We start from the raw sequence: 25,203 nt of genomic DNA, 5'->3' as shown, positions 1-25,203 counted from the left end.
AGCAAAGGAAGTGGAAGAAAATTATAAGTTCTCTAGGGCAGAAATTCATGAGAATAGTGTTTAGAAGTGAGCCAAACATAGTGAACCATATACTTAGCTGCAAGTGAAGTCAGCTGTATTGTAAAGGAAAATTAATGCCGTAACCGGATAAATAAAGAACTGGACATTCAATGAAAAATTCTGATTAGTTCCAGTTAGTCTAGGATTACATCTTAATTCTATGTTGCCCTGAGAAGAATTATATTGAAATTAACTTGTTTGAGAAAAGTAAACAAGGAGAATTATCAGTGCCTTATTGATGTGCTTTTTTTTTTTTTTTTTTTTTAGAGTAGTGAAGCACGATTAACAGTAGTTCAGTTAAATCGTTGGAGAATTTTTATTAATGTGTTCCGCTAACGTAAATAAGTTAATTTATAGGTGTGCTCACAATTAATTGATGTATTGAGGATTGTATCTAGTAAGAGTAGTCATACTTGTTTGTTTATTCTAACATTAACATATCTTCGAAGTTCAAAGTCCGAAATAAGATTGCTTGGAATATTGTCTACCTTGATTAGTGCTTCCTGTGAATTTAAACATTAAGTACAGCTAACAGATATGTGGAGACTGATTAAATAAGAAGTTTCGTTTTATTAACTTGAGTTAAGAAACCTTGTGATTTTGAAACTGTGAATTGTATGTGAAAGTTTAGAACATTGAATTGGCATGAGTGACTTAGCAAGATGTATTAAGTTGATTGTATTGTTTCATTTTAAAGCAGAATTCTTGTATTTGTTATATATATATCATATATTAAACGTTTTATTTTGTTAATCTAAATATTGTGTTTGCCTGAATTCCTTTTTATTGCACCGTTCATAAATATTCGAATCTTGCAGGAACCCCAAGTGGAATAGTAAATAATTCGGCCTAAATAAATGAGGAGACTGCTAACTTAATTAAAAATTGATCCTACTATTTTATATAGACTAATCTAAAAATAGGGTGGCGCAGTATAATTATAAATTTTCCTTACTTTTGGATCGGTGATCAATTTGCAATTAGTTGTTATATTGATAAGAGTGACTTGAACCAAGATGGCGGATTTAGAACATAACATGAAAATAGAACGTCACAACAGTAGAAGACTATGTGGCAGTTCTTCCAAAGAAGAGAGGTAGGTATATAATGAAAGGGTAATTTGAAGGTTAAGCTGGATGGTATATGGATGTTAAGTGGCAGCTGCTCATGGAGTGGAGAAATGATTGTGGCCGTTTGGCAGAACACTGTCCATAGAAAATCCTACAGAACAGACAGGAAGCAGAAACCAAATATCTATGAAGTGTAACTGTAGTGAACTTGTGAGAGAGGGGTCATCAATTAACAAGACTATCTTTTTCTTCTGGATAGCATTAAATATTAATGACAAATATTTCTGTAGTTCAGTAATTCATTTAATTTCTAGTATGGAGATCCTGTTATTGTAAGTCTGATCACGTACAACAAAACCCACTGAGTTATTTATTTAAATAAAATATTTCTGCCTAGAAACATGTGATATCCATACCAGAAATTAAGTGAAAATTGACTAAACTGCAAACATTTATTGACATCTAGAAGCTCATGGCAAGCCGTTATTTGTCTAAAGTAAAAAAAAAACTAGAAAAAGGACACCGTAAACAAAAGAACCTAAGTCAATAGATTAACTTTTAATTAAACTTAATACAGAGGTTTACTTATAGAATTTTTTTTATTAGCATAGAATTTTTACCCCAATATGGGGTGAAAATTTGAAAGTCAGTATGAACTTCAAATTAAACAACTAGAACAGAAACTGGAATATTCAACAATGAAAATTCAGATTTAGATTCACACAGTGTAGCAAGGTTTCACAACTTTGATTAAAATATTTCAGCTATTTAGGCACAGTTTTTAGTGAAGATGGCCAGTTAAATTTGGAAATAGACAACATAATATGCAAAGCTGGTATGGTGGGTAGCCAGCTGAATAAATTTATATGAAATAAGAGAGAAATTAGCCAAAACATCAAACTAACAGTATACAAAACAGTGTTGAAACAAATTTTATGTTATGCATCTAAGAGATTGGGTTACAAATAAAGCACTTGATCAAATACTAGAGACCACAGATATGGGGGTTCTAAGAAAAATTAGGGGAGTGAACTAATGGCATCAGTGACAGAATCATTAAAAATGAAGATATTAAAAAGGAACTTGACACTATTAATATTCAGGAATGTGTCAGCAGAGCTAAGCTAAGGTAGTATGAGGTTACTTGGAATGGGAGGAAAGGTTAGCAAAACTGGTGTTGGATGCCAAGATGGCAGAAAAGATACAGAGGAAGACCAAGGTCCTAAGGTGGATTGATTCAGTCAGAAGTGTTAGATATGACAATATTGGAGCACTTACAATAGATTAATGTTGAGAAAATTGTGGACAGGAGATTAATAATAATGTAAACTTAATCATGTAGTGCTGTCATAGTAATCTGAACACCCCTTAAAATTACATATCAGGAAATTCTTATTGATGAGAATCACAATTAAAATATGTCAAATCATTTCAACTGAACAATTTTCTGACAAAACCATGCAAAATAAATGTCTACAATGCATATGCCAAAAAAAGTCTCCAGGTTCCAATAATGAATCTTGTAGCTATACAAGAATGCTATTATCATGTATGGTTTTTTTTTTTTCGATTGCCTACCATCATTTTCTTACTTTGTTTGAAAAATGTTAGTATCAACAGGCAAACCAAAATAGGATAACAGCTGAAAAGTTTATTTTTGCTAAATAAACTAATGACAGAAATGTTTATGGTAAAATTCTCAGACAGCTGACAATGTAATATTTAAATATCCTATAATATAATCTGAAGTTCATATTTTGCAACATGTAGCAGCCAACAATTTATCTATAATGAACAGTAGTTTTTATGCTTAATGTAGAAAATGCAGTTGAAAATAAAGTTGGGTTACTTAAAAATGTCTTTATGTACTATCTCTACTGGGGTAAGCATCTCAGTGTAAAATATACTAAAGATTAAAAAAAAAAAAAAAAAAAAATCTATGTGGTAAATTTCAAAAGGCAACTAAATTATATTTTATAGCAACAGATATATTGTAATTCACAATTTAAATATGAAAAAGAACGGATCTCGTATTAAGAGAAAATCAGTGCAAGCTCTGGCAATACCAATGTTCTGAAATGATATCTTTTGATTATATTCTGCATTTCTTTCTAGTCTTAGTGTAGAAGTATATTGTGATTTTAAATAATCTCATATTTTATGTGACAATATCTGCATATAACAATATTTAAATAAGTAAAAAATACAATACAAATATTTTAAAAGTATTCATTAATTTCTCTCAAACCAGTGAATATTAGTTTGCTTACCTGTGGACATCAGGGAAATGGTCATAGAGAAGTTCTAAAATTTTAGTTCCAAGGCCTGATCCTGTACCTAAAAGAATAATAAAACTCATTAAACTAGCATTTACCTTCATGCCCTTCCTTGCATAAACACATCACTAGCTTACACTTCCTCTAAAAAACAATGCATTCTTTCCATTTAAGATGCCATTTTACATCCACCCAGCTATTAACCGTATACAAAATCCCAAATCTGCCTATCCTTACTGCTCATGTTTGAATGGTGCTATCCAGATGATGATAATTTGGCTCATAGATGATCCCTCCCATACAACCTCACTTCAACCCTCTATCTCATAAATGCAACTTCAGCACTGTCTGTTCAATAGGTACTTCTACATTCACTGTTACACTGAACTGGCAACCATTATTCCTCCAGTTTCTGTTGGGTTTCTTAAAATAAGTATCAACTACCCAGCATCCTTTTCAGTACAGCTGCAAACATGCCAAATCTGTTTTTTTCTCTTCCATGCCATCAACCTCTCTCCTCAAGAAGTATTAAACTAAACAAACCTTCCTTATGAAACAATGAAGTTTTATGACAGGAAGTGCAAAGTGGTTAGAGGAATTTTAAGTTCATTAAAAAAACAATGTTTTTTTAATGAACTGGCTAATAAGTTAGAACATAAGAGGATCCATAGTGATTGGTCAGCAAATTTAGTACTCCTGTAAAGTTGGCAATTATCTGTTTTCCCTTAGAAAATTAGCGTTTTGTAGTATACTGTAGATTTTTAGTGTTTTATAGTGTATTTAGTATTTTATGACATTTTTATTAAGATATTTCAATATTCAGTATACGTTTTAAAATGGCACCAAAAAAGGGCAAGAAATGTAATGCTAAAAAAAGCAGCGAGGTGAGAACAAGAAAGTTAGCCCTGCTAATGAGGTTATTGTACACATGGAGGAGGTTAATAAAAATGAATTAACCAAAATAGCAAAGTTGAAGCAGATAATCAGAGAGATGATGCGGGAATTGCAAACTGAAAAGAAACCGGCTCAGCGTGCTAAAGACAACCCACAAGAATTCTATCATTATGCTGTGAGTAAAAGAAAGAATGAATATTAAAGATGCAGAAGAGGTTATTCAGTTAACGAGTGCCATTTTGTTAAAAGCTATCAACCTGGTGAACGCAACATTGAGCTAGCTGTTACCTCTTCACTAGATGAAGAAAAGCAAGTGTGTGAGGCCGAGGTATTAGAGCTGTTGAACAAATTGAATAAGAATTCAGCAATAGGGACTGATGGAATATCAGCATGTGTGCTAAAAGAGCATTCAGCTGAACTGACCATTCCTTTGCCCAGGCTGTTTAGTATGAGTCTCAGAACAGTGAAGATTCCGTAGGAATGTATAGCAATTCTATTGCACAAGGGTGGCGCAAAGAGTGATGTATCCAACTATTGACCAATTAGTATCTCAGGAGTGGTGAAGATTTTGGAAAAATTGGTTAGGGCTGTCATTCAGAAATGGGTTGATAGTGAATCTCTGATTTGTAATGAACAACATGGGTTTACTAAGGGAAGGTCATGTTTAAGCAACTTGCTCACATTCTATAATAATGTTACCAGTAAACTAGACAAGGGAAATGAATATACCATAATACTTTTGGATTTTGCTAAGGCTTTTGACAGAATACAGCATGGTAGACTGTACATAAATTGGAGAAAATAGATTTGGGTTACACAATATTAGCATGGATAAGAGGATGGCTGACTGATAGATATCAAAAAGTGGTATACGGGGGATCTGAGTCTGCATGAGGCTTTATTTAAGGTGTTCCCATTAAGAGATCCTTAGATGCCAGTGTCATAGATGGCAAGCCAGTTACAAAGCCTTAGTTCAAGAATTGGCAGCCCATCCGCCACAGGTAATATCTCCGTATCTCCTATCCCTGCTACCATCCTGCTGTTGAAGAGGCTTTGATTCTCAGACTGACATCATCTCTAGATGATCCTCCTCTTCCAGAATATAACCATCAAATTCTTAAATCTCTCATCCAGACTCACCTTCTAAGAATGGATATCAAAGATCAGTTAAATGACTACCTCCATGCTGAATTCTCTGAACACTTCATGCCTCGTCAACATCAGCCTACATCTCATTCTACAATGACTTTGTCAAATAGGAAGCAGAGGAAGAGGGCCTATGCAGCTATGCAGACCCTCTATAAAAAGAACAGAGGGCAATGTGCCAAAAACTATCCTTGACAGTGCTTCCCCTCCACCTCTGGCAGACTTACATGATTTTGTTAAATTCTGGAGTACAGTCTTTTCTGCTCCACCTCCACACTTCCCTGATAATGATAACCAACCTATGATATTGAGGTCCATTCCTGCCCTTCAAATATATGCCTGTCTCCATCCAGGAGAATAAGGCAGCTCTTCCATCCAATTTCACTGCCTCGAGACCTGATAGCTTTCCTGCGTCTAGGCTTTGGAAGGTGCCGTTGAAGATTCTTCAATACCTACGTGGTTCAAGAACTATCTTCATTCCGAAAAAAGAAAATATAAGCTGTGCATCAGACTTTAGATCTATTACCATCTCCCCTGTGATACTTAGACTATTATAAAATCTTAGTCAAAGACTTCAGCAACATATACAGCATTATTATAGACAGAGAGCTTTTGTCCCTTGGGACGGCTGTGCCAAGAATATATATCTTCTTTCTTCTATTCTCTCTGATTCCCGCTGCCGCCTTAAGCCTATACATATGGTGTCACGGGACCTCCAAAAAGGCCTTTGATAGCATCTCCCTTCCTGCTCTCCTTCGAGCGCTGTCTATGGCTGGATGTCTAGAACCCTTTCTTTCCTATGTTATGGAGCTATACTTGGGTAGCTCCATCACTACAGGGTTCCGTGCAACTTCCCCCCCACAGTGCAGGGTATTCGAGTGATCCTCTATCTCCCCTTTTCTTTAACTGCGTCATAAATGAGTTTCTTCACTCTCTTCCTAGCCATATAGGCACTGCTTCCTTTAATGCTATGGCCTTTGCAGATGATCTTATTCTCATAGCCTCTACTAAGATAGGCTTGCAGGAACTCCTTAACCGGGAAGTTGACTTTCTCTATTCGATGCCTTTCTATTAAATTAATGTAGAGAAGTCCTGCTCTTTAGCTCTTGTCCCCCTCTGATCATGACAAGAAGCTTAAGGTCGAGACTATAGAGTTTTCCCTGCACAGGAGGCCGTTGCATGCTTTAAATATCCTGGAAGAGTGGAGATACCTCAGTATCATGTTCACCCCAAATGGAAGGTCTTCTGTCCCTTCTATCCTAGAAGCTGGGATCGCTTCTTTGAGGAAAACTCCTCTCAAGCCCCAGCAAAGACTGTTTCTCCTTTCCCACTATCTCCTACCTCACTTTTACCACAAGTTGTTGCTTGGTAGGACATATCTTGGTACTGTCCTGAATGAACAGGGCTATCTGCTCAGCCATGAGATCATGGCTCCGACTGCTGCCTGACACCCCTACTGCATATTTCCACGCGAGGGTGAAGAACAGTGAGCTCGGGGTTCCATCACTTCTTCCCCTCTATCTGCAGAGAGGCTTTCTATAGCCCATTAATACAAGAAGACTTTAGGCAGGCAAAGGCTGGTCCCATTATCAAGGTACCCTAATTGAGTCAGCACCCACAGAACACAAGAGATGAGCATCTCTGCTGCACTGTTCTGTAGATGGTGCTCCTTTCAAAGAATCATATCTGGTGCCTCCCCAGCATGATTGGGTATGGAATGGCATCAGACTCCTCCCTAGGTTCGAGTATATCAACCTTATCAGGACGAGGATCAAAGAACTGCCAACTCAAGCCTGCACAGCTCGATGGGGTAGTGACGACTCAAACTGTAGGGCTGGCTGCCACTACAGTGAGATATTGTCTCATATAGCTCAGTGTTGCTTCCACACCCATGGGGTCCACGTGCGGAGGCATGATGCCGTGGTCTCCATTCTGAACAACCGCTTTAAGAACAAAGGTTGGGAGACCGTGGTGGAACCACATTATAGGACCTCGGTGGGTTTGCATAAGCCAGATTTAGTGATTAAAAGAGATTATGACTTTTGGGTAGTTGATGCCCAGGTGGTATGAACAGGGCACCCACTAGCCTATAGCCATAATAATAAAGTAAACTATATAAAAATAACCAAGATCTAGTTAATAAGATACGGGAGGAGCATGGGGCAACTCAGAGGTTTACCAGTACCACCATCTCTTTACATGGCGTTTGGAGTGCAGATAGTTATAAACACTTAAAACAGCTTGGGCTTATGCAGAAGAATATAAAAATTCTTTCCTTGAGAGCCCTACAGGTCACACTGGTTGCATGGCGTTGCCACCAGGGAATGACTACAATGATAACTAGAACAGACATAGGGTAAAACACTTGTAAAGGCTTAGGCCTATATGAAGTCTGGACGAGATGTAAGGGTAGTACTGCCCATAACCAGTACAAAGATTAATATAAAAAAAAAAATAATAATAACAAGTGGTGTACCACAAGGATCAGTGCTTGGTCCTCTGTTATTCAATCTGTACATTAATGATATTGGGAAGGATTTGACAAGCGACATATAGCTATTTGTGGATGATGCAAAGATAGATAGGGTAATCAGGAATGCTGCTGATATGCAGAACTTGCAGAATAATTTGAATAGGCTGGAATTGTGGGCATGGGAAAATGGGTATCAGTTTAATGTGAGTAAATGTAAAGTCATTCACTTCAGCATGATTAGATATCCAATGTCGTATTATATTGGTGGGATTAGGCTAGAAAAAAATGATGAGAGGATCTTGGAGTGTTAATAGATAGGAAGTTGAAGTTCAGAGACCATGTGGCAAAGATTGCAAATACAACTCAAAAGATAATTGCAATGCTGAAAAACATTCACATGTAAAGATAAGGATGTTATTTTGCCTCTTTACAAGGCCTTGATAAGACCACACTTGGACTATCGTGTGCAGGTCTGGTCTCCTGGTTTCCGTTGCGATTCTGATATAGTTTGGAGAGAGTACAAAGGAGACTGTTAAAAATGATATCAGGAGTGTGGAATACTGATTATCAAGATAGATTGAGAATTTGTAGACTGCAGACACTAGTCAACAGGAGAAAGAGGGATGATATGTTTGAGACTTACAACCTTCTGAAAGGGTCGTACAGGATTTCAACTGATGAAATTTTTCAATTTATGGAGGATGGAGAAAGGATGAGAGGGCATCCTTAGAAGCTGAGAATAAAGGCTGCCAAGAAGGGTGTAAGAGCTAGATTTTTCTCTCAGAGTGCATGATTGGAATATATTGCCTTTGGATGTTGAGAGCAAGCAGTGTGAATGAATTCAAGAATAAGTATGATAGCTGGTTTGTGTAGTATGCGGCCTCCCTTGATGAGTCTCACTCCCTGGAGGTCTTTCTTAATAATATAAAAAAATGTAAGAAAGTTGCATTATGTGTCAAAAATAGCTAAACAGAATGAGAAGATTTTGGAAACAATATAAAAGAATGTTATGAAAGCAACAAATTAGGCTATTCTTTATGTCTGGAGTAATTATATACAGGTTTTCATTAATTAAAGAACAAAGAAAAATCATGCTAAACTCAGAATTGAATGATGAATTTTATGCAATTTGGTAGAAAGCAGTATGATATGAAATGTGAAAGAAACACCCATAAAAACTATAAATAAATAGTTCAATTCAGTAACAGATGGGTACATGAAGGCAATGATCATAAACAAGAAGTCAGAATGTGATTGTGAAAGTGCCTCAGTAAGGAATGTGGTCACCCCACACAGCAGTACATCACTCACAACAATGTTTCATATTGTTTCTAATAGTGTTCAGGAGCTCAGTAATAGCTACCATTGCTCCAGCAAAGCTCATAAGTCCCTCAAGCTTTTGGGTAGGGGAAAGGGGGTTGATACTGGTCTACAAGCTTTGCTTGGAGGACAAACATTATTTTGTAGGATATCTCCCCTATCACACCCATGTAGAGACAAACACGATGAGGTTCAGGACCTCATCATTATAAGTTGCTAAGAAGCAACTAAGATTGCCATGTCCACCCAACAATATGCGTTGCCAAACCATCACACTACCTCCACCATAACTTCTGCCACCTGGTTGGCCGAGTGGTTAGCGTATCTGCTCTCCAGCCAAAAGGCTGCAAGTTTGAGTCACGCCGTGGGCATGGATGTTTGCGATTGTCTGTGAAAATACTAGTGGTGGAGGCGCTAGATGGCGTTGGTGTAAATGGTAGCAGCAGTGGAGATAGGGAGTTGTGGATAGGTGCCCTCCCTCTATGAGTCTTTGGACTCCCTGGAGGTGTCACGTAATAATAATAAGTGCCACTTTCACTGATATTAGAGGGATGATAACATGTCCCTAGTTCTCTCTACAATTTGAGACCAGTTGTGCAGATCCCTTCTGATCTGAAGAGAACCAGGGACACATTATCATATCATCCCTCTCAACCATTCTCCCTCCCCCAAAAAAAAAATCTTGAGGGACTTAGGGGAGCTCTGCAGGAGCAATGGTTGTTATTGCTGACTGAACTTCTGGATGCCATTATAAATAAGTATGAACTATCATTGTGAGTACTGTACTGTGTAAAGAGTAACCCCATTTATTATTATTGCCCTTTGACAATCTAATTTTGACCTCTTGTTTTTGACCCATTTGTACCCATTTGTTACTGAATTAAGCTATTTATTTACAATTTTTGTCAGTGTTTCTTTCATATCTCATATCATATTACTTTTCAGTGAATTGCATAAAAATTCATCATACATTCGAGTTATCGTGATTTTTCTCTTTGTTCCTTAATTTACTGAAACCAGTGTAGTTGATGTTTTCTATATAGGGAATGATTGTACTTCAAAAAATTATTAAATGAGGCCACAAATAATGGAATAGTACCAGGAAGTATCTTAGAGAAATGCAGATCAAAGTACATATTAAGACCTGAGACAGAAAAAAAAAATCTAACTTAAAATGTGAAAGGTAGTTCTGCAGTAGAAGTATCAACAAAGTTTTGCAATGTTTACATTATGCAATGCAACAAAATTGGTCACAAGATCAAATCCCAGATTACATCACACCAATTTGTATAAAAGAAAATAAAACTGAATGAAACTAAAGAATTTCCTTATTGAATGTTCCAGAAAGATTTATATAATCATACTTGAAAATGCTAAGAAAAAAAAAACTGATGAAGGAGAAATTGATCAAGAACAAGCTAGATTTAGGTCAAAGAGGAGTTTCAAAGACCAGATTTTTACCTTACAAACAGCTGGAAAAACAGAGTAATATATTATCATGCAGACAATTCCATGGAGTCCAAAAACTAATTTGGAAAAAAACAAAGTACTACACAAAAGTCATTTATAAGTCAGAGAGATTGTTTTTGGAATCAACAGAAGTATTGAAACATACACCAAACCTCAATAAGTATGGCTGTATAAATTTATCAAAAATTTGGGAGACAGTCACATCTTAAGACCTAATTAATACCTGCTTTCTCTCTCTCTCTCTCTGTACCCCCCCCCCCAAACACAGATGATGCCTAATTAGGGCTCGAGTCTGTGTTGTCCATTGCAACTATTTAAACTAGTCCTATCATTATACCAGACTGTCGTTTTACGTACTACTGTGACAAACTGTTTTTGTGCTCTGAAGATGCTGAATATAATACCAGCAAAATATCAGCAGTAATTTCATAATTTCAAAAACCATGAAAGATTCATAAAAAAGTTGACTAGAGAGTTTATTTTAGTAAATACTTTCATACACTGACCGAGAGTTTGCTTACGAAAAATACACCTCTTGACATTTCAAGTTTCTTAGTACCAAACGAGAGTTTTTGCTCTCTTAAGGTTTCTGAGGCTAACATTTGGTAACAGCTGTCAGGCCAGTGAAACCTTATCAAAATGGAGCAATAAAAGGCGAATATATAGACGTGGCCGTGTTTATGTCTTCTAAGGCAACTCACCGGCATTCACGAGTTGCGCTAAGGCAACTCGTGAATGCCGGTGAGTGTATTCCCGTAAGCTCTCTGGTCAACTTTTTTCAACGAAACTTTCAGTTTCTACATTCAGCTTTGAAATAATGCTGGATTTAATATCCACTTATATAATTTTGCAATGCCGAACTGAAGCCTTTTGGCTCTTTATTTAGTAAATATCAGAAATAAGTTAATAAATAATTATTTTCTTATCAGTCTGTGTTCTTATTAATAGCGTTAAAACTAAATTAACAAGTAAGAGGAACACAAGTCTTTCCATGCATTTAATTAAGGAAAGCCCACACTAACTATTATTAATTGCACAATGCCTATTATATCATTCTTTAATCTTATTTTGACAGAGTGAACCCTCATTCACCACTCACCAAGCAAAAAATCCAAACCCTTACACAATTCCAGGCGGTGAACCCTTGGAATTGTGTAAGGGTGTGGCACCACATACCCATCTCCAAGAAACCAAGCAACCAAATCTGTCCAGATATGGACAGATTTGACTGTGCCATTATGTTATGATATAGTGCCATTTTCAGTACTTCAAATGTTTGGCAAAAATAATATGTCAAACTGTAGACTAATTCCCCCCCCCTCTGTACCTGTAAACCGATCCAGCACAGTATTTTTTTTTTTTTTAATGCAAAAATGTATACAGTATTTTGTGATGTAAAGTTACTAGATAAAAAAAAGGGTGAACGATGTTGATTCTCTTATTGGAAATCATTCTACATCACTAGTTTCCTGATATGTACCCTCAAGAGACAACTATGACAGAACTACAGGATTACATTATTAATTTCCTATCCACAATTTTCCTCCAAATTTGTCTATTATTCATCAGCACTCCAATATTGTCATATCTAACATTTTGTGCTTCTAAGGCACTTCTGACTGAATCAATCCACCTAGACTTATAATGGTATTTTTCTGGTTCTCTTTCCTGCCATCTTGGCATCAAACACATGCTTTATTAACCTCTCCTTTCCATACCACTTAGATTAGCTCTGCTTACATATTCTTGAATGTTAAAAATGTAAAGTTCCTTGCTAATATTTTCATTTTTAATAGAATCCTGAAATTGATATCTGTATATTCCCTTAATTTTTTTTTTTAGAATTTCATATCTATGGTTTCTAGTCTGAGTACTTTATTTCTAATCCATAAGTTAAAACTGTACAGCTAATTTTGTGTGTTGATTAATTTCTTTCTTATTCCATATAAATTTATTCAGCTGATTTCCTATCATACCAGCTTTAAGAATTTTGTTGTCTATTTCCATAATTAACCATCTTCATTAAAAACTGTGCCTAAATAGCTGAAGTATTTTACTTCTACAGATTCAGAATGCAGTTGATGTGTTCAATGTTTGTCTATTTTCATAGTTTGTCATTTTATTGCTGATTTTCATGCCAAATTTATCATCTGCATAAAGCGAAACATTGTTTGATATTTCATATTCTGATATCAGGTTGAATAAGAGTGGATATAATGTGCATCATTTTCTTCCTCTTGATTTTACATCAAATCATTTTCCTGTATTTCCTGTATTCTAACTGATAACTTACAACTTAAACATAGACTATGTATTGTTCTGTATAATATTCCATTTACCTCATATAATTGTAGTGTTTCCGAAAATTTTTCTCTGGCACCTTTTCATATTTTCCAGATCTACAAAATTAAATACAGGTCCTTGTCATATTCCCATGATTTCTCAACTGTTTGTCATAAAGTGAAAATCTGATACTGACAACCTCTATTTGGCCTGAACCCAACTTATTTGCCAAATTTCTCTTCCACAATCTTTCTCAACCTCCATAATTAAGCATTTTGGTTGAATATCTGCTCCAGCTGCCTTTCCACATTTCAAGTTTTCGACAGCTTTTTCAACCTCAACAATTGACATACATTCTTTGCCTTTCTCTTGAAGATATACTAGTATGATTCTGTCAGAGTAATTACTCCAGATATCTAGGATATCCATATCCTCAGTTTCCACGTCACCTTTATCATCTTTGATTCCTTTTACAATACTCTTTCCTCAATTCTAAGCTTTTTCAATAGCCTCAAAAACATTTTGCGACCTTACTGATATTTAATTTTCTATATTCTTGACAAATTCTTCCAATGACTTGTTTAGCTACTTTTACACACAGCTTAGCTCTCTTACATTTTTCTTTGCATTCTTTTAGGGCATTTGCCAACTTATTTGCTAGGAACTTTTGGTATGCTTTCTTCTTTTCTAGAATTACTTCTTGAACTTTGTGTCCGTCATTTGGTTCTAATTTTTCTATCCTTACGGATAACTTTACCACATACCTCCACAGAACTGAATCAATCAGTCTTCTTCAGAGTTTGCCAGTGAGACTGCATGGTTTGGTTCTCATTTTCAAACTGCTTCAAATTTTATTCAATAATGTTTGTATAGTTGAGTTTACAGTAAAAGCTGCTCAACTTTAATTCTTTTTAAAACTTCCTTAGATACTGTTATTTTCTGTGTAATATTCATTTTTATCCTACTAAGTGCCGAGTAATGGTCAGTTCCAATTTCAAATCCTCGGCACACTCATTTCCTGAACCAGCATGAAGATATCACCATCAACAATGATACGGGTAATGAGGCTTTTCTTATTTCTTGTGTCTTCTCTCCATGTGAACTTATTCACATCTTTATGTTGGAACATGGTGTTAGTAATGACTGGTCCATGTCCTGAGCAGAAGTCTAACAAATACTTACCATTATTATTAGCTTTGTCCTTCACTCCAAATTTTCCCAAAATGTGGCTATATTTTGGGAAAATTTTGCTATATGGTTCATTTCCAACTCTGCTGTTCAGATCTCCAACAAGGACCACTTTTCCATTTTCATTATGTCAGCTGCCCATTCTAATGCTTTGAAAACTTTCTCCATTCCTTCCTTAGAACCTTCTGTAGAACTATAGGCACAAATTTCATTGTCCATTTTCCATTTTGAAGTGTGCCCACATCACTCTAACTGAAACTGTCTTCCAATCAAGAAATTTATCTTAGTGTTTGGCATTGAATGCTATCAGTACTTTTCCTTTCCTTGATCATTATTGCCTGAATATAACATCCTACACTTATTATTTAATAAGATCTCGCCTGTTTTTTGTGTTGTATGTCTCAGTAATGCCAATTATGTCGATGCAGTACTTTTCCACTTCTTCAAGTTCAATTTCCTTTGCATTAATATTCCTTATATTGATGGCTCCCATCTTCAGTTCTTCTGACTTTGGATTTATTCTTCTTCAAGATGCTGGGTGGGATCCTGTTCCAGTAGCTGACTTTTCACTGTTCACCCTGTTTCCCTGATGAAAACAGCAGAGACCTTGCTTAACAGGGGTGATGCCCCAGCTGGCATGAAATCTCATGTTATAACATCATGCAATGGTAATCTAAGATTACAATTTAGTTGGCTGAGTCCCAAATTGCCAGCCCATCCTTGTTCATTCAAGGTCTAATATACATCTGCTAACAGGATGCCACGTGAAGGTGAGTACTGGACATTAGGTTGGAAGCTCCAGTCAGTTCTTCATGCTCCTGAAAGGCAATGTGGAGGTCTCTTCAGTTATTTGGATTGGACCTTTAAGCAACCCTGGAAATAATTCATATTAGTTAAATTATTTTTTTCTTGGTTATATGCTGTGGTTTCAATCAATAGCAAATTGTCACTGAAGACTACGCTATGTTCACAAAAGTATTTGGACACCTAGTTGTCGTCAAAAAAATGTTTTAATTACATTTTTGGTATTGTGTGGGACCACCTTTGGCCTGAATAACAACACCTAACCTTCAAGACATGTTTTCAACAATTTGTGATGTGGCAACAGGAATATTCTTCCATTCCTCTATGCCCATTGCTGATGACAGCTGGTGTAGTCTGGAGAAAATTCGGTGTTTTAATTTGTCCCAAAGATGTTCAAACGAAGTGGAGGTCTGAACTCTGAGCCAGCTAGTCCAATACTTCCAAGTTGTTTTGTGGAAACCAGTCTTAGGCATGTAGTGCTGAAACATACAAGGGTCACTGCTGAAGTACTTCCACAGCATCAGAAGTTATCCAGGTAGCCATCAAGAGTCATGGTTTTTGGGCATGCCCATCAATGAACCAAGCCCCATCCAACTCAAACACTCCCATACCATTATCGAGACTCCAAACTTAATGCAGTTGGAATGATGAAATCCTGCTGGAACCATTTCCTGGATAATCTCTAGATTGAAGCACTATGAACAGAGTGAAATATTTGGAAGTGTGATTCATCACTCCACAGAATCCTTTTCTGATCATCTAAGGTCCAGGAATGATGTGAAAGACAGCAGTCCAAACTTCATTTGATGTTCAGAAGCATGATGTGTGTCTTGTTTGCAGCAGCTCTGCCATGGTAACCTAAAGGCAGGCAACTCTCTGCAGACAGTTCTAATGCTGACAGATGTCCCTGCGTTATTTTCCAGGTCTGTCGCTGTTGTTATACGGGATTCTCAAATATTAGAAACAGAGCTCGTTGATCTCGATAAGCAAATGTCGTTGGCCTCCCGGAAAGTTTTCCTGCTGTGGTGGCACCATCAACTTTCCATTTCCGAATGACACAAGCAACAGTGGATTTACTTAGACAAATAGCAATATCTGTCTAAGTTCTCCTGAATGTGGCATCTTGACATCAAGTGCAGTGCAAAACATGCAGCACATCCCATCTTTTATTACCAGACTTATGCAGACACTCCCTGAATATTTGCATAGTTGGATCTGAAATTTGCATGGCACATATTGTGTCTAAATACCTTGTCAACCTAGTATATATCTGGATCTCCTCTCTTCTGTGGTGTGACTATTAAACTGAGCATGCATGCATTCATGTACACATATAGATGGCTCAGGTGTTATCATTCATAAGTGTTTCATGATATAAATATCAAAGGAAAATAAATAATTCATTAAACTTACTGATATTTCACTGGATTTCTAACCAGAATCCTCAAAGCACAAAATTACAAATATGGTAGACACACAACACTCAATTAGAATTGGAGAACTATTTCATATTATAACTGAGAAGAGATAATATCCTAACAAGATGCCCTCTAGGTGAAACAGATAAAAATTACTCCCCCCCATTATTTGACTTCTGATGAAATGTTTTCATATTCAATGACATATGCAAAATAGGATCCAAGATTATAACTGATTATATCATTACTAATAAGAAACTAGCTCCACAAGTGAGAGATGAACATGTTTACAGAGAAAGTGAAATTTTTTTCAGATCATTACTTAGTAGCCTCTAAAACAGAAATACTGGCAAGATGGAGAAAGGAAATAAATAAGAAATAGAACAAGTATCTCTAGTACAAGAAGATAAGTGCTAAAGTGCTATATCAATCACAATTGATATAGCATTCTAACTAAACAGATTACATAAAAAGAAGCTCAAATTGCAGAAGTTATAAAAGAATGGAAAACCTTAATAAAGATCATCCATAAAGCAGCCCACCTCTGAAGTATTTGGAAAGAAAAAAACACTATTAAAAAGAAAACAGCAGAAATCTGGAACACAGATACAGAAAATGCAATAAAGGAAAAAAAATGACATACAAATCACTCCTTTGAAAACAAACAAAGGAAACAGAAGAGATATACAAAACAAAAATAGCTAAAACCACAGTACAAAAAGCTCATCAAGATTCTTGGGACAGATTTATTAATAAAATAGCAGAAGACATACTTGGAAAACAAAAAGCCTATAAAATATTAAGGAAATTAAAAAACAAAGAAACAGATACAGCACAAATTAACATAATACAAGTGAAACAATGGATAGAACATAAGAATTTATGATATGACTCAAATTTAATAACAGAAAACAATAATGAAGAAATCAGGACTGATGTAGAAACAATAACTGGAAAAATTAAAAGAAGCAATAAAATGGAACAAAAAATAGAAAATCAACTGAATTAGATGGGATAAATATAGAGCTCTGGAAATATGGCAGAGAATATTTGTCAGCCTGGTTGGCCGATCATTAGTGTATCTGGTCTCCAGCCAAAAGGATGCAGGTTGGAATTCTGCTGTGATCATGGATGTTTGTGATTGTCTGTGAAAATACCAGTGGTAGTATTTTCACAGACAATTTTGTGGTGGTGGTGGGCGGTAAATGGCACTGGTATAGATGATGTAGTTGCAAATTGAGTGGTGGAGACAGTTGTAGACTAAGTGCCCTCCCTGGAAGTGTTACGTAATAATAATAATATCAGATTCTGAAAATTAATAAATAACTGTTGGAGGAAATGCAAAGTTCCATCAGATTGGTTAAAAGCTGAGGTTACATCTATATTTAAGAACGGAGACAGAGATGATTGTTGAAATTAGAGGAATAAGTTTATTAAATACAGGATACAAAATTTACAGTAAAATCCTGAATAAAAGACTTAGAAATATTGCAAAAAACTACTGTCAGGAGAACAAAATGGCTTCAGACATGCAAGATCATGTATAAACCATATTCATGTGCTAAACAAATTATTGAAACAAAATGAGAATTTAATTAGGAGACTCATAGGGCCTTTATACATTAAAAGAAAACTTTGGATAAAACATATAGAGAAAGCTATGGAATATAATGAAAAACAACAATATCCATTATATTTGGTACATGCTATACAAAGTTTACATAATTTTATATGGAAATGGAAAATATGGAACAAGATATCCAAAGTGAACCAGAAGAACTGTTACCAATACAATGCTGTATGCAGATGATCAGATCATATTACAAGACAAAGAATATGATCTTCAGAAATCAGTTTATGAATTAAACAAAATAACCCAACAATACAATTTAAATATGTCACAAGAGAAAACAAGTCATGGGATTTAAAGGTTGAGATCATATTAGATCAAAAATAGTTATAGAAAATAAAACAATACAAACAGATGACAGTTTAATTAGTCATAGTCATCAAATTCTTGACATGCACCCTCAAATAGGGGTATAAAGGATATTATGATAGTACTACACAAAAAACGTACATCATTGACTTCCCATCAACAATTTTCCTCCAAATCAATCTGTTACCAATCAAGACTCCAACATTATCAGATCTCATATTTCTGCTTCTAAGGCACCTTTTACTGTATCAATCCACCTATAGCTTGTTCTTCCACTGGGCCTTTTTCCAGCCAACCTGACAGAGAACACTTTTTTTGCTAATCTTTCTTCTCCCATTCTGTTTAAGTGACCATACACACATGAGATTAGCTCTGCTAAAACATTACTGGATGCTAACAATATCAAATTCTTTCCTAATATCCTCTTTTTTAATGATATTGACATTGATGCCATCTTGTTGTTTATTATTTTAACGGTATAATAGAACACAGAAACTAAGTAAATGATTAATTTATTAACTTGATGCTGATATTTTGCTGGTGTTATAACCAGCATCTTCAGAGCACAAAAACACTGTTTGTCACAATACGCGAGACTAAAACAACATGGTGTACTTAAACAAAATTGTAGCAGCAACACAAAGACTAGAGTCCTGATTTTGGCACCCTTTATCTGAAAAAAAAAAAAAAAAAAAAAAAAAAAAAAAAAAAAAAAAAAAAAAAAGCTATCATATTACTAGAGTCCTAGAAAAGTGCTAGTTTTTTCTTAATATGACTGTCTCCCAGATCTTCGGCAAGTTAATACAGCCATATTTGTTGAGATTTGGAGTGTGTTTTAGGGCTTCTGTCGCCTCTAAGAACCATCTCTCTGATTTATACGGGTTTCTGTGTAGTACTTTTGTGTTTTTCCAGTTGATCCTGTGTGCAGGGGTATCCAGAGCATGGTCTGCTAGGCCCGACTTCCCATAATGATAATTCCGGACGTATCTTTTATGTTCGCTGATGCAGATGTTCACAGTTCTTCCTGTTTGACCGTAGTAGGCTTGATTGCATGAGCAAGGTACTTGGTAGACTTCTGGATGTGATAAAGGAGGAATGCTGTCCTTGGATGAGCGGATGAGGATGCCTAATTTGCTACATGGTCTGAATGTAGTGCGTAGTTTGTTTATTGAGAATTCTTGAGATCTTTTCGGATGTGCCTTTTATGTAAGGGATGGTGACTGTTTTGTGGTAGTTCTCTGTGGTGGATGGTGGGAGGGGTTTCTTAGGAATGTTTAGTATTTTGTTTATTTTATGTGGATTGTAGCCGTTGGCCAAGAAGGTGTGGCGTAAGCGAGTCAGTTCAGCAGTAAGAGCCTTGTCATTGGAACAGATTGCTCTCGCTCTATGGGTTAGCGTTTTTAATATGCCATATTGTTGAGAAGGATGATGGTGTGATTGTTTGTGTAAGTATCTGCCTGTATGTGTGGGTTTTCTAAAAACTGAAAATGATAAGGAACCACCTGGGAGACGTGTGATTAGTGTATCCAGGAAGGGCAGACAGTTGTTGGCTTCCAGTTCCATAGTAAAGTGGATTTTTGGATGTTGGCTATTTAAATGTGCTAAGAATGTTTTCAATGTCTCAGGGCCATGTGGCCAAATAGCAAGCACATCATCAACATAGCGTAGCCAAAGTGTTGATTTGAGAGTGATTGTATTGATTGCTTTTTCCAGGTGTTTTATGTAAAAGTTGGCTTGGGGGGGGGGGGGCATGGCTGTCCCATCAATTTGTTTGTATATTTTCCCTTTCCATGTGAAATATCCTGCATGTATCCTGCACGGAGACGATATCGTACGCAAGACACGACAATATGGTAAGTGGAAGTTGAAATTGGCATGGCAACTAAACAGGTTAGCCTTCTTAAAGAGGTGCCAAGACACCAAGTTAATACCGAACTGTTTTAAAATCAAAAACAAGTTCCACTCGGCTAAAGCCCAACGCATCTATAAACGAGCGAGTGTAGCACTTTTACGTGAACAGATTAACACCATTCGCCGGGAATTAGCAAAAGCAAATGCAACCATCAGCGCATTACGAGAATCACTGCATAATATTCTAAATACGGAACTTTGGCAGATCTTAGAGAACATCACCGACGCAACGGCAAAAAAAGAATTCAACACAGTCAAAAACCGGCACCAAAATAAGTTTGAAAATCTCCAAAAACGGAACACCATACAACGACCACAATTACAACAAGACCTCGTCGTCGTGAATCTATCGTCACTCACCTTAAGCACAGAAGCCACGACTGCTTTAAGTCGGGGGCACAACTTTGCCATAACTCCCAAGCAAGTTCCAAAAGCCGAAATAATGGCATCCATCGAACAAGGAATATACGACCTGCCTCCAACAATAGCTAACAACATACGTTTAGATGTGGCTAACATCCTAATCAAGTCCAAGCCTCCCAAAAATAATATCCCACATAAGGAATTCATTACTATAAAAGAGCTACACAACAACAGCCAGAATATCATAACAAAAGCAGACAAAGGAAATGCAACCGTGGTGATTGACACAACTGAATATGAAAACAAAATGCACACACTATTACAAGAACAGTCAACATACAAAATTATAGATCGCAATCCCACCAACACACAAAAGAATAAGGCACAAAAATTATTGAAAAAAGTCACTTCCTGGCCCAAAGACACAGTTAAAAAACTCAAACCCTTCCATGTTAAAACACCGAGGATCTATGGAGCACCAAAAATTCACAAACAAGGCACACCCCTACGCCCAATTGTGGACAGTATAAATAGTCCCACATACAAACTGGCTAGACATTTAGCGAAGCTACTAGCCACTCTCACAAACAATTCTCCCTCCTTTGTCAAAAATTCAGCACACCTAAAAAGCATCTTACAACACCTTACCCTAAAAAGCGCAGACTTAATAGTAAGCTTTGACATCACTTCACTATTCAAAAATGTACCACTAATAGAAACCCTCAATCTACTGAAGTCACACTTCCCCCTAATATATTTGAACTATTCAAATTCACAATACATGCAGGATATTTCACATGGAAAGGGAAAATATACAAACAAATTGATGGGACAGCCATGGGCTCCCCCCTTCCCCCGCCTAATCAACTTTTACATAGAACACCTGGAAAAACAAGCAATCAATACAGCCACTCTCAAATCAACACTTTGGCTACGCTATGTTGATGATGTGCTTGCTATTTGGCCACATGGCCCTGAGACATTGAAAACATTCTTAGCACATTTAAATAGCCAACATCCAAAAATCCACTTTACTATGGAACTGGAAGCCAACTGTCTGCCCTTCCTGGATATACTCATCACACGTCTCTCAGATGGTTCCTTATCATTTTCAGTTTTTAGAAAACCCACACATACAGGCAGATACTTACACAAACAATCACACCATCATCCTTCTCAACAATATGGCATATTAAAAACGCTAACCCATAGAGCGAGAGCAATCTGTTCCAATGACAAGGCTCTTACTGCTGAACTGACTCACTTACGCCACACCTTCTTGGCCAACGGCTACAATCCACATAAAATAAACAAAATACTAAACACTCCTAAGAAACCCCTCCCACCATCCACCACAGAGAACTACAACAAAACAGTCACCATCCCTTACATAAAAGGCACATCCGAAAAGATCTCAAGAATTCTCAATAAACAAACTACGCACTACATTCAGACCATGTAGCAAATTAGCCACCCTCATCCGCTCATCCAAGGACAGCATTCCTCCTTTATCACATCCAGAAGTCTACCAAGTACCCTGCTCATGCAATCAAGCCTACTACGGTCAAACAGGAAGAACTGTGAACATCCGCATCAGCGAACATAAAAGATATGTCCAGAATTATTATGGGAAGTCGGGCCTAGCAGACCATGCTCTGGATACCCCTGCACACAGGATCAACTGGAAAAACACAAAAGTACTACATAGAAACCCGTATAAATCAGAGAGATGGTTCTTAGAGGCGACAGAAGCCCTAAAACACACTCCAAATCTCAACATATATGGCTGTATTAACTTGCCGAAGATCTGGGAGACAGTCATATTAAGAAAAAACTAGCACTTTTCTAGGAGTCTAGTAATATGATAGCTTTTTTTTTTTTTCCAGATAGAGGGCGACTAAATCAGGACTCTAGTCTTTGTGTTGCTGCTACAATTTTGTTTAAGTACACCATGTTGTTTTAGTCTCGCGTACTGTGACAAACAGTGTTTTTGTGCTCTGAAGATGCTGGTTATAACACCAGCGAAATATCAGCATCGAGTTAATAAATTAATCATTTACTTAGTTTCTGTGTTCTATTATACCGTTAAAATAATAAACAACATGTTCGACGAACATATAAGTCTGTCCACACGTTTAAGGATTGATGCCATCTGTTCATCTTTCTCAGCACTCTCATATCTGCAGTCTCTAGTCTTTGGTCAAGTGTTTTATTTCTAACCCAGCTCTCAGATCCATAAGTTAAAATGGGTTTGAACACCATCTTGTAAGCTTTTATAGTGTTTTGACTAATTTCTCTTTTACTCCATATAATTTATTCAGTTGACTTCCTACCATATCAGCTTTGTTGATTCTGTAGGCTATTCTGTAGTTTAATTTACCATCTTCACTAAAAATTGTGACTAAGTAGTTGAAATGCTTTACTTATTCTATAGGTTCTTCATTCATGATGCAGTTGATATTTTCAATGCTTTTGCCTATTTTCATCATCTTGTTATTGCCGATTTTCATACTAAATTTAGTATAACAGTTATTCAATTTAGTCAGAGAATCTTGCAGTGGATTTATTTAAAAGAATAACATAATCTACATAAACTAAAGAGCTGAGATTAATCTCAGCTCTTTAGTTTATGTAGATTATGTTATTCTTCTCCAATTTTGATATCAGGTTTAATACCACTTTCCTTCATAATATGATCCATATAGATGATGAATAACCGAGGGGATAATGTATATCCTTGTCTGACACCAGATTTAACATCAAACTACCTTCCTGTACTTCCTTCAATTCTAACTGCTGACTTACAACTTATAAAGACCAAATAATGCCCCATTGAGAACTCCATATATAACTGTAGCATTTGAATAGCTTTTCTCTTGGCACCTTGTCATATGCCTTTTCCAGATCTACAAAACTTAAATACAGATCTTTGTTATATTCCCATGATTTCTCAACTATATGTCGTAAAGTGAAAATCTGATCCTGACAACCTCTATTTGGCCTGAATCCAGCTTGTTCTTCACCAAGCTAGTCTTTTGCAATCCTTCTGAACCGTTTCTCAAGTATACTTGTATATATATAACCAGGAACACTCTGTAGAGAATTACCTATGTAATTCTCAAATTCAGTTTTATTTCCCTTTTTATATATATGGGTATTATGAGAGCTCTACTCCAATCATCTGGAATTCGTCCCTCTGTCCAGACCTTCTTTTAATTTCCATTTAATTATTTAGGCTGCATAATAACATATCTAAAAGATAAAGATATATAGATGAAAAAAAGAAAATTCAGCAAATCTGTGGAACAATTAAAAGGACACTGAATAAAAAAAACAAGACTAGAAACTCAACTAAAATTTTACATAGTAATGGCCACTCTCACTATTACATGGTTCAGAAACATGGACTGTTAAAAAGAAAGATGAAAGTAAAATACAAGCTGCAGAGATGAGATTTTGAAGAGCAGTAAAAAGATGTGCAAAATTGGCCCATATAAGAAATGAAGACATCAGGAAATAATTAGATATTTATTATTTATAACATAAATGAAAAAGAAAATAAAGGAATATAGAGAGAAATGGAAAGAACATCTATTTAGGATGAAAGATATCAGTTACCAAAAGAAGTGGATAGATATTGACCAAAAGGGGGGGGGGGGGAGAGACCAGTGAATGAAGCCAGAACAGGCAAATGCCTATGATATTCTTATTTAAACAAAGAAAATTTAAATGTGTAGTATTTTTCCAACTAAGCTACTTGTATATAGAGGCTATTAGCATCAGATCAGTTGCCTCTGTATTCTATAATGCAAAGCACATCCTTACAGCCATGTTGTTGCTATGCATTACAGGAAGGATCAGTACCCAGACCAGTTTCAACTTTTAGTGTAGTCTCTTCAGTGGGAAATAGACCTAGAAAGATACCAAGGATAAATGCAGAAGTCATAATTTCCATATAAAAGTAGCAAAAAGGTTATCTCATTATTATTGAAATACTCTGGTTCAGGGATAGTGTTTTGCTACTTGTATATGGGAAATATAAGTTCTGCATTAATTCTTGATATAGTTTGGTTTACACCAACGAGACCTCAAAGGTCAAAACTGGTATGGGTAGCAGCCTATCCTATAATGCATAGCAAACATTTATTTCTCTCAGGAAGTGTGCTTTGCTTTAATATCTATGCTGAAGTGGAATATGAATCCATAGAAAGAAAGAGGGAGTCTCGAGGAGATGGCCTTGTTGAAATCTGCTTATGCAACAAGGCCCTCTCCTTGAGGCTCCCACTGGAATTTCTGAATAATTCTTGTGAATTAAGGGCAACTATCTGAATTAAACAAAAAGTAATCAATATCGATCTTCAGAGTAATGAAAAGGTCTGAAATATTACATTATAGCAACATAAAAAATAATCTGTTACATTATCTCCTAGATAAATTCATATCTTACCTAAGCATTTCACTCATAGCAAAAAAAATTCATAGTATATTACTAGCTATAAAGCTTTGAGGAAAGATTTAAAAGATCATTTTTCAAGGAAGAACTCTTCATATTTCCAAACCTACTATACTACAAAAATTCATTATGTGT

At 36.1% G+C, this 25,203-nt stretch overlaps 1 protein-coding gene across 1 annotated transcript in view; it reads right to left on the bottom strand.

Annotated features, from left to right (window-relative positions):
* LOC150106866 (tubulin epsilon chain-like) overlaps positions 1 to 25,203 on the bottom strand; it is a 197,550-nt gene that overhangs the window by 99,983 nt on the left and 72,364 nt on the right. Inside the window, exon 6 of the mRNA XM_090393493.1 lies at positions 3,401 to 3,467. Coding sequence (XP_090249619.1) covers positions 3,401 to 3,467 — 67 coding nt within the window. The remainder of the gene's footprint in view (positions 1 to 3,400; positions 3,468 to 25,203) is intronic.

The sequence above is a fragment of the Typopeltis vanoorti genome, chromosome 5 (assembly GCF_054136105.1).
Source record: "Typopeltis vanoorti isolate ZY-2024b chromosome 5, IOZ_Tvanoo_1.0, whole genome shotgun sequence".
Taxonomy (NCBI): domain Eukaryota; kingdom Metazoa; phylum Arthropoda; class Arachnida; order Uropygi; family Thelyphonidae; genus Typopeltis; species Typopeltis vanoorti.
The sequence above is the reverse complement of the archived record's forward strand: the minus strand, read 5'-3'. Positions and strand labels throughout refer to the sequence as shown.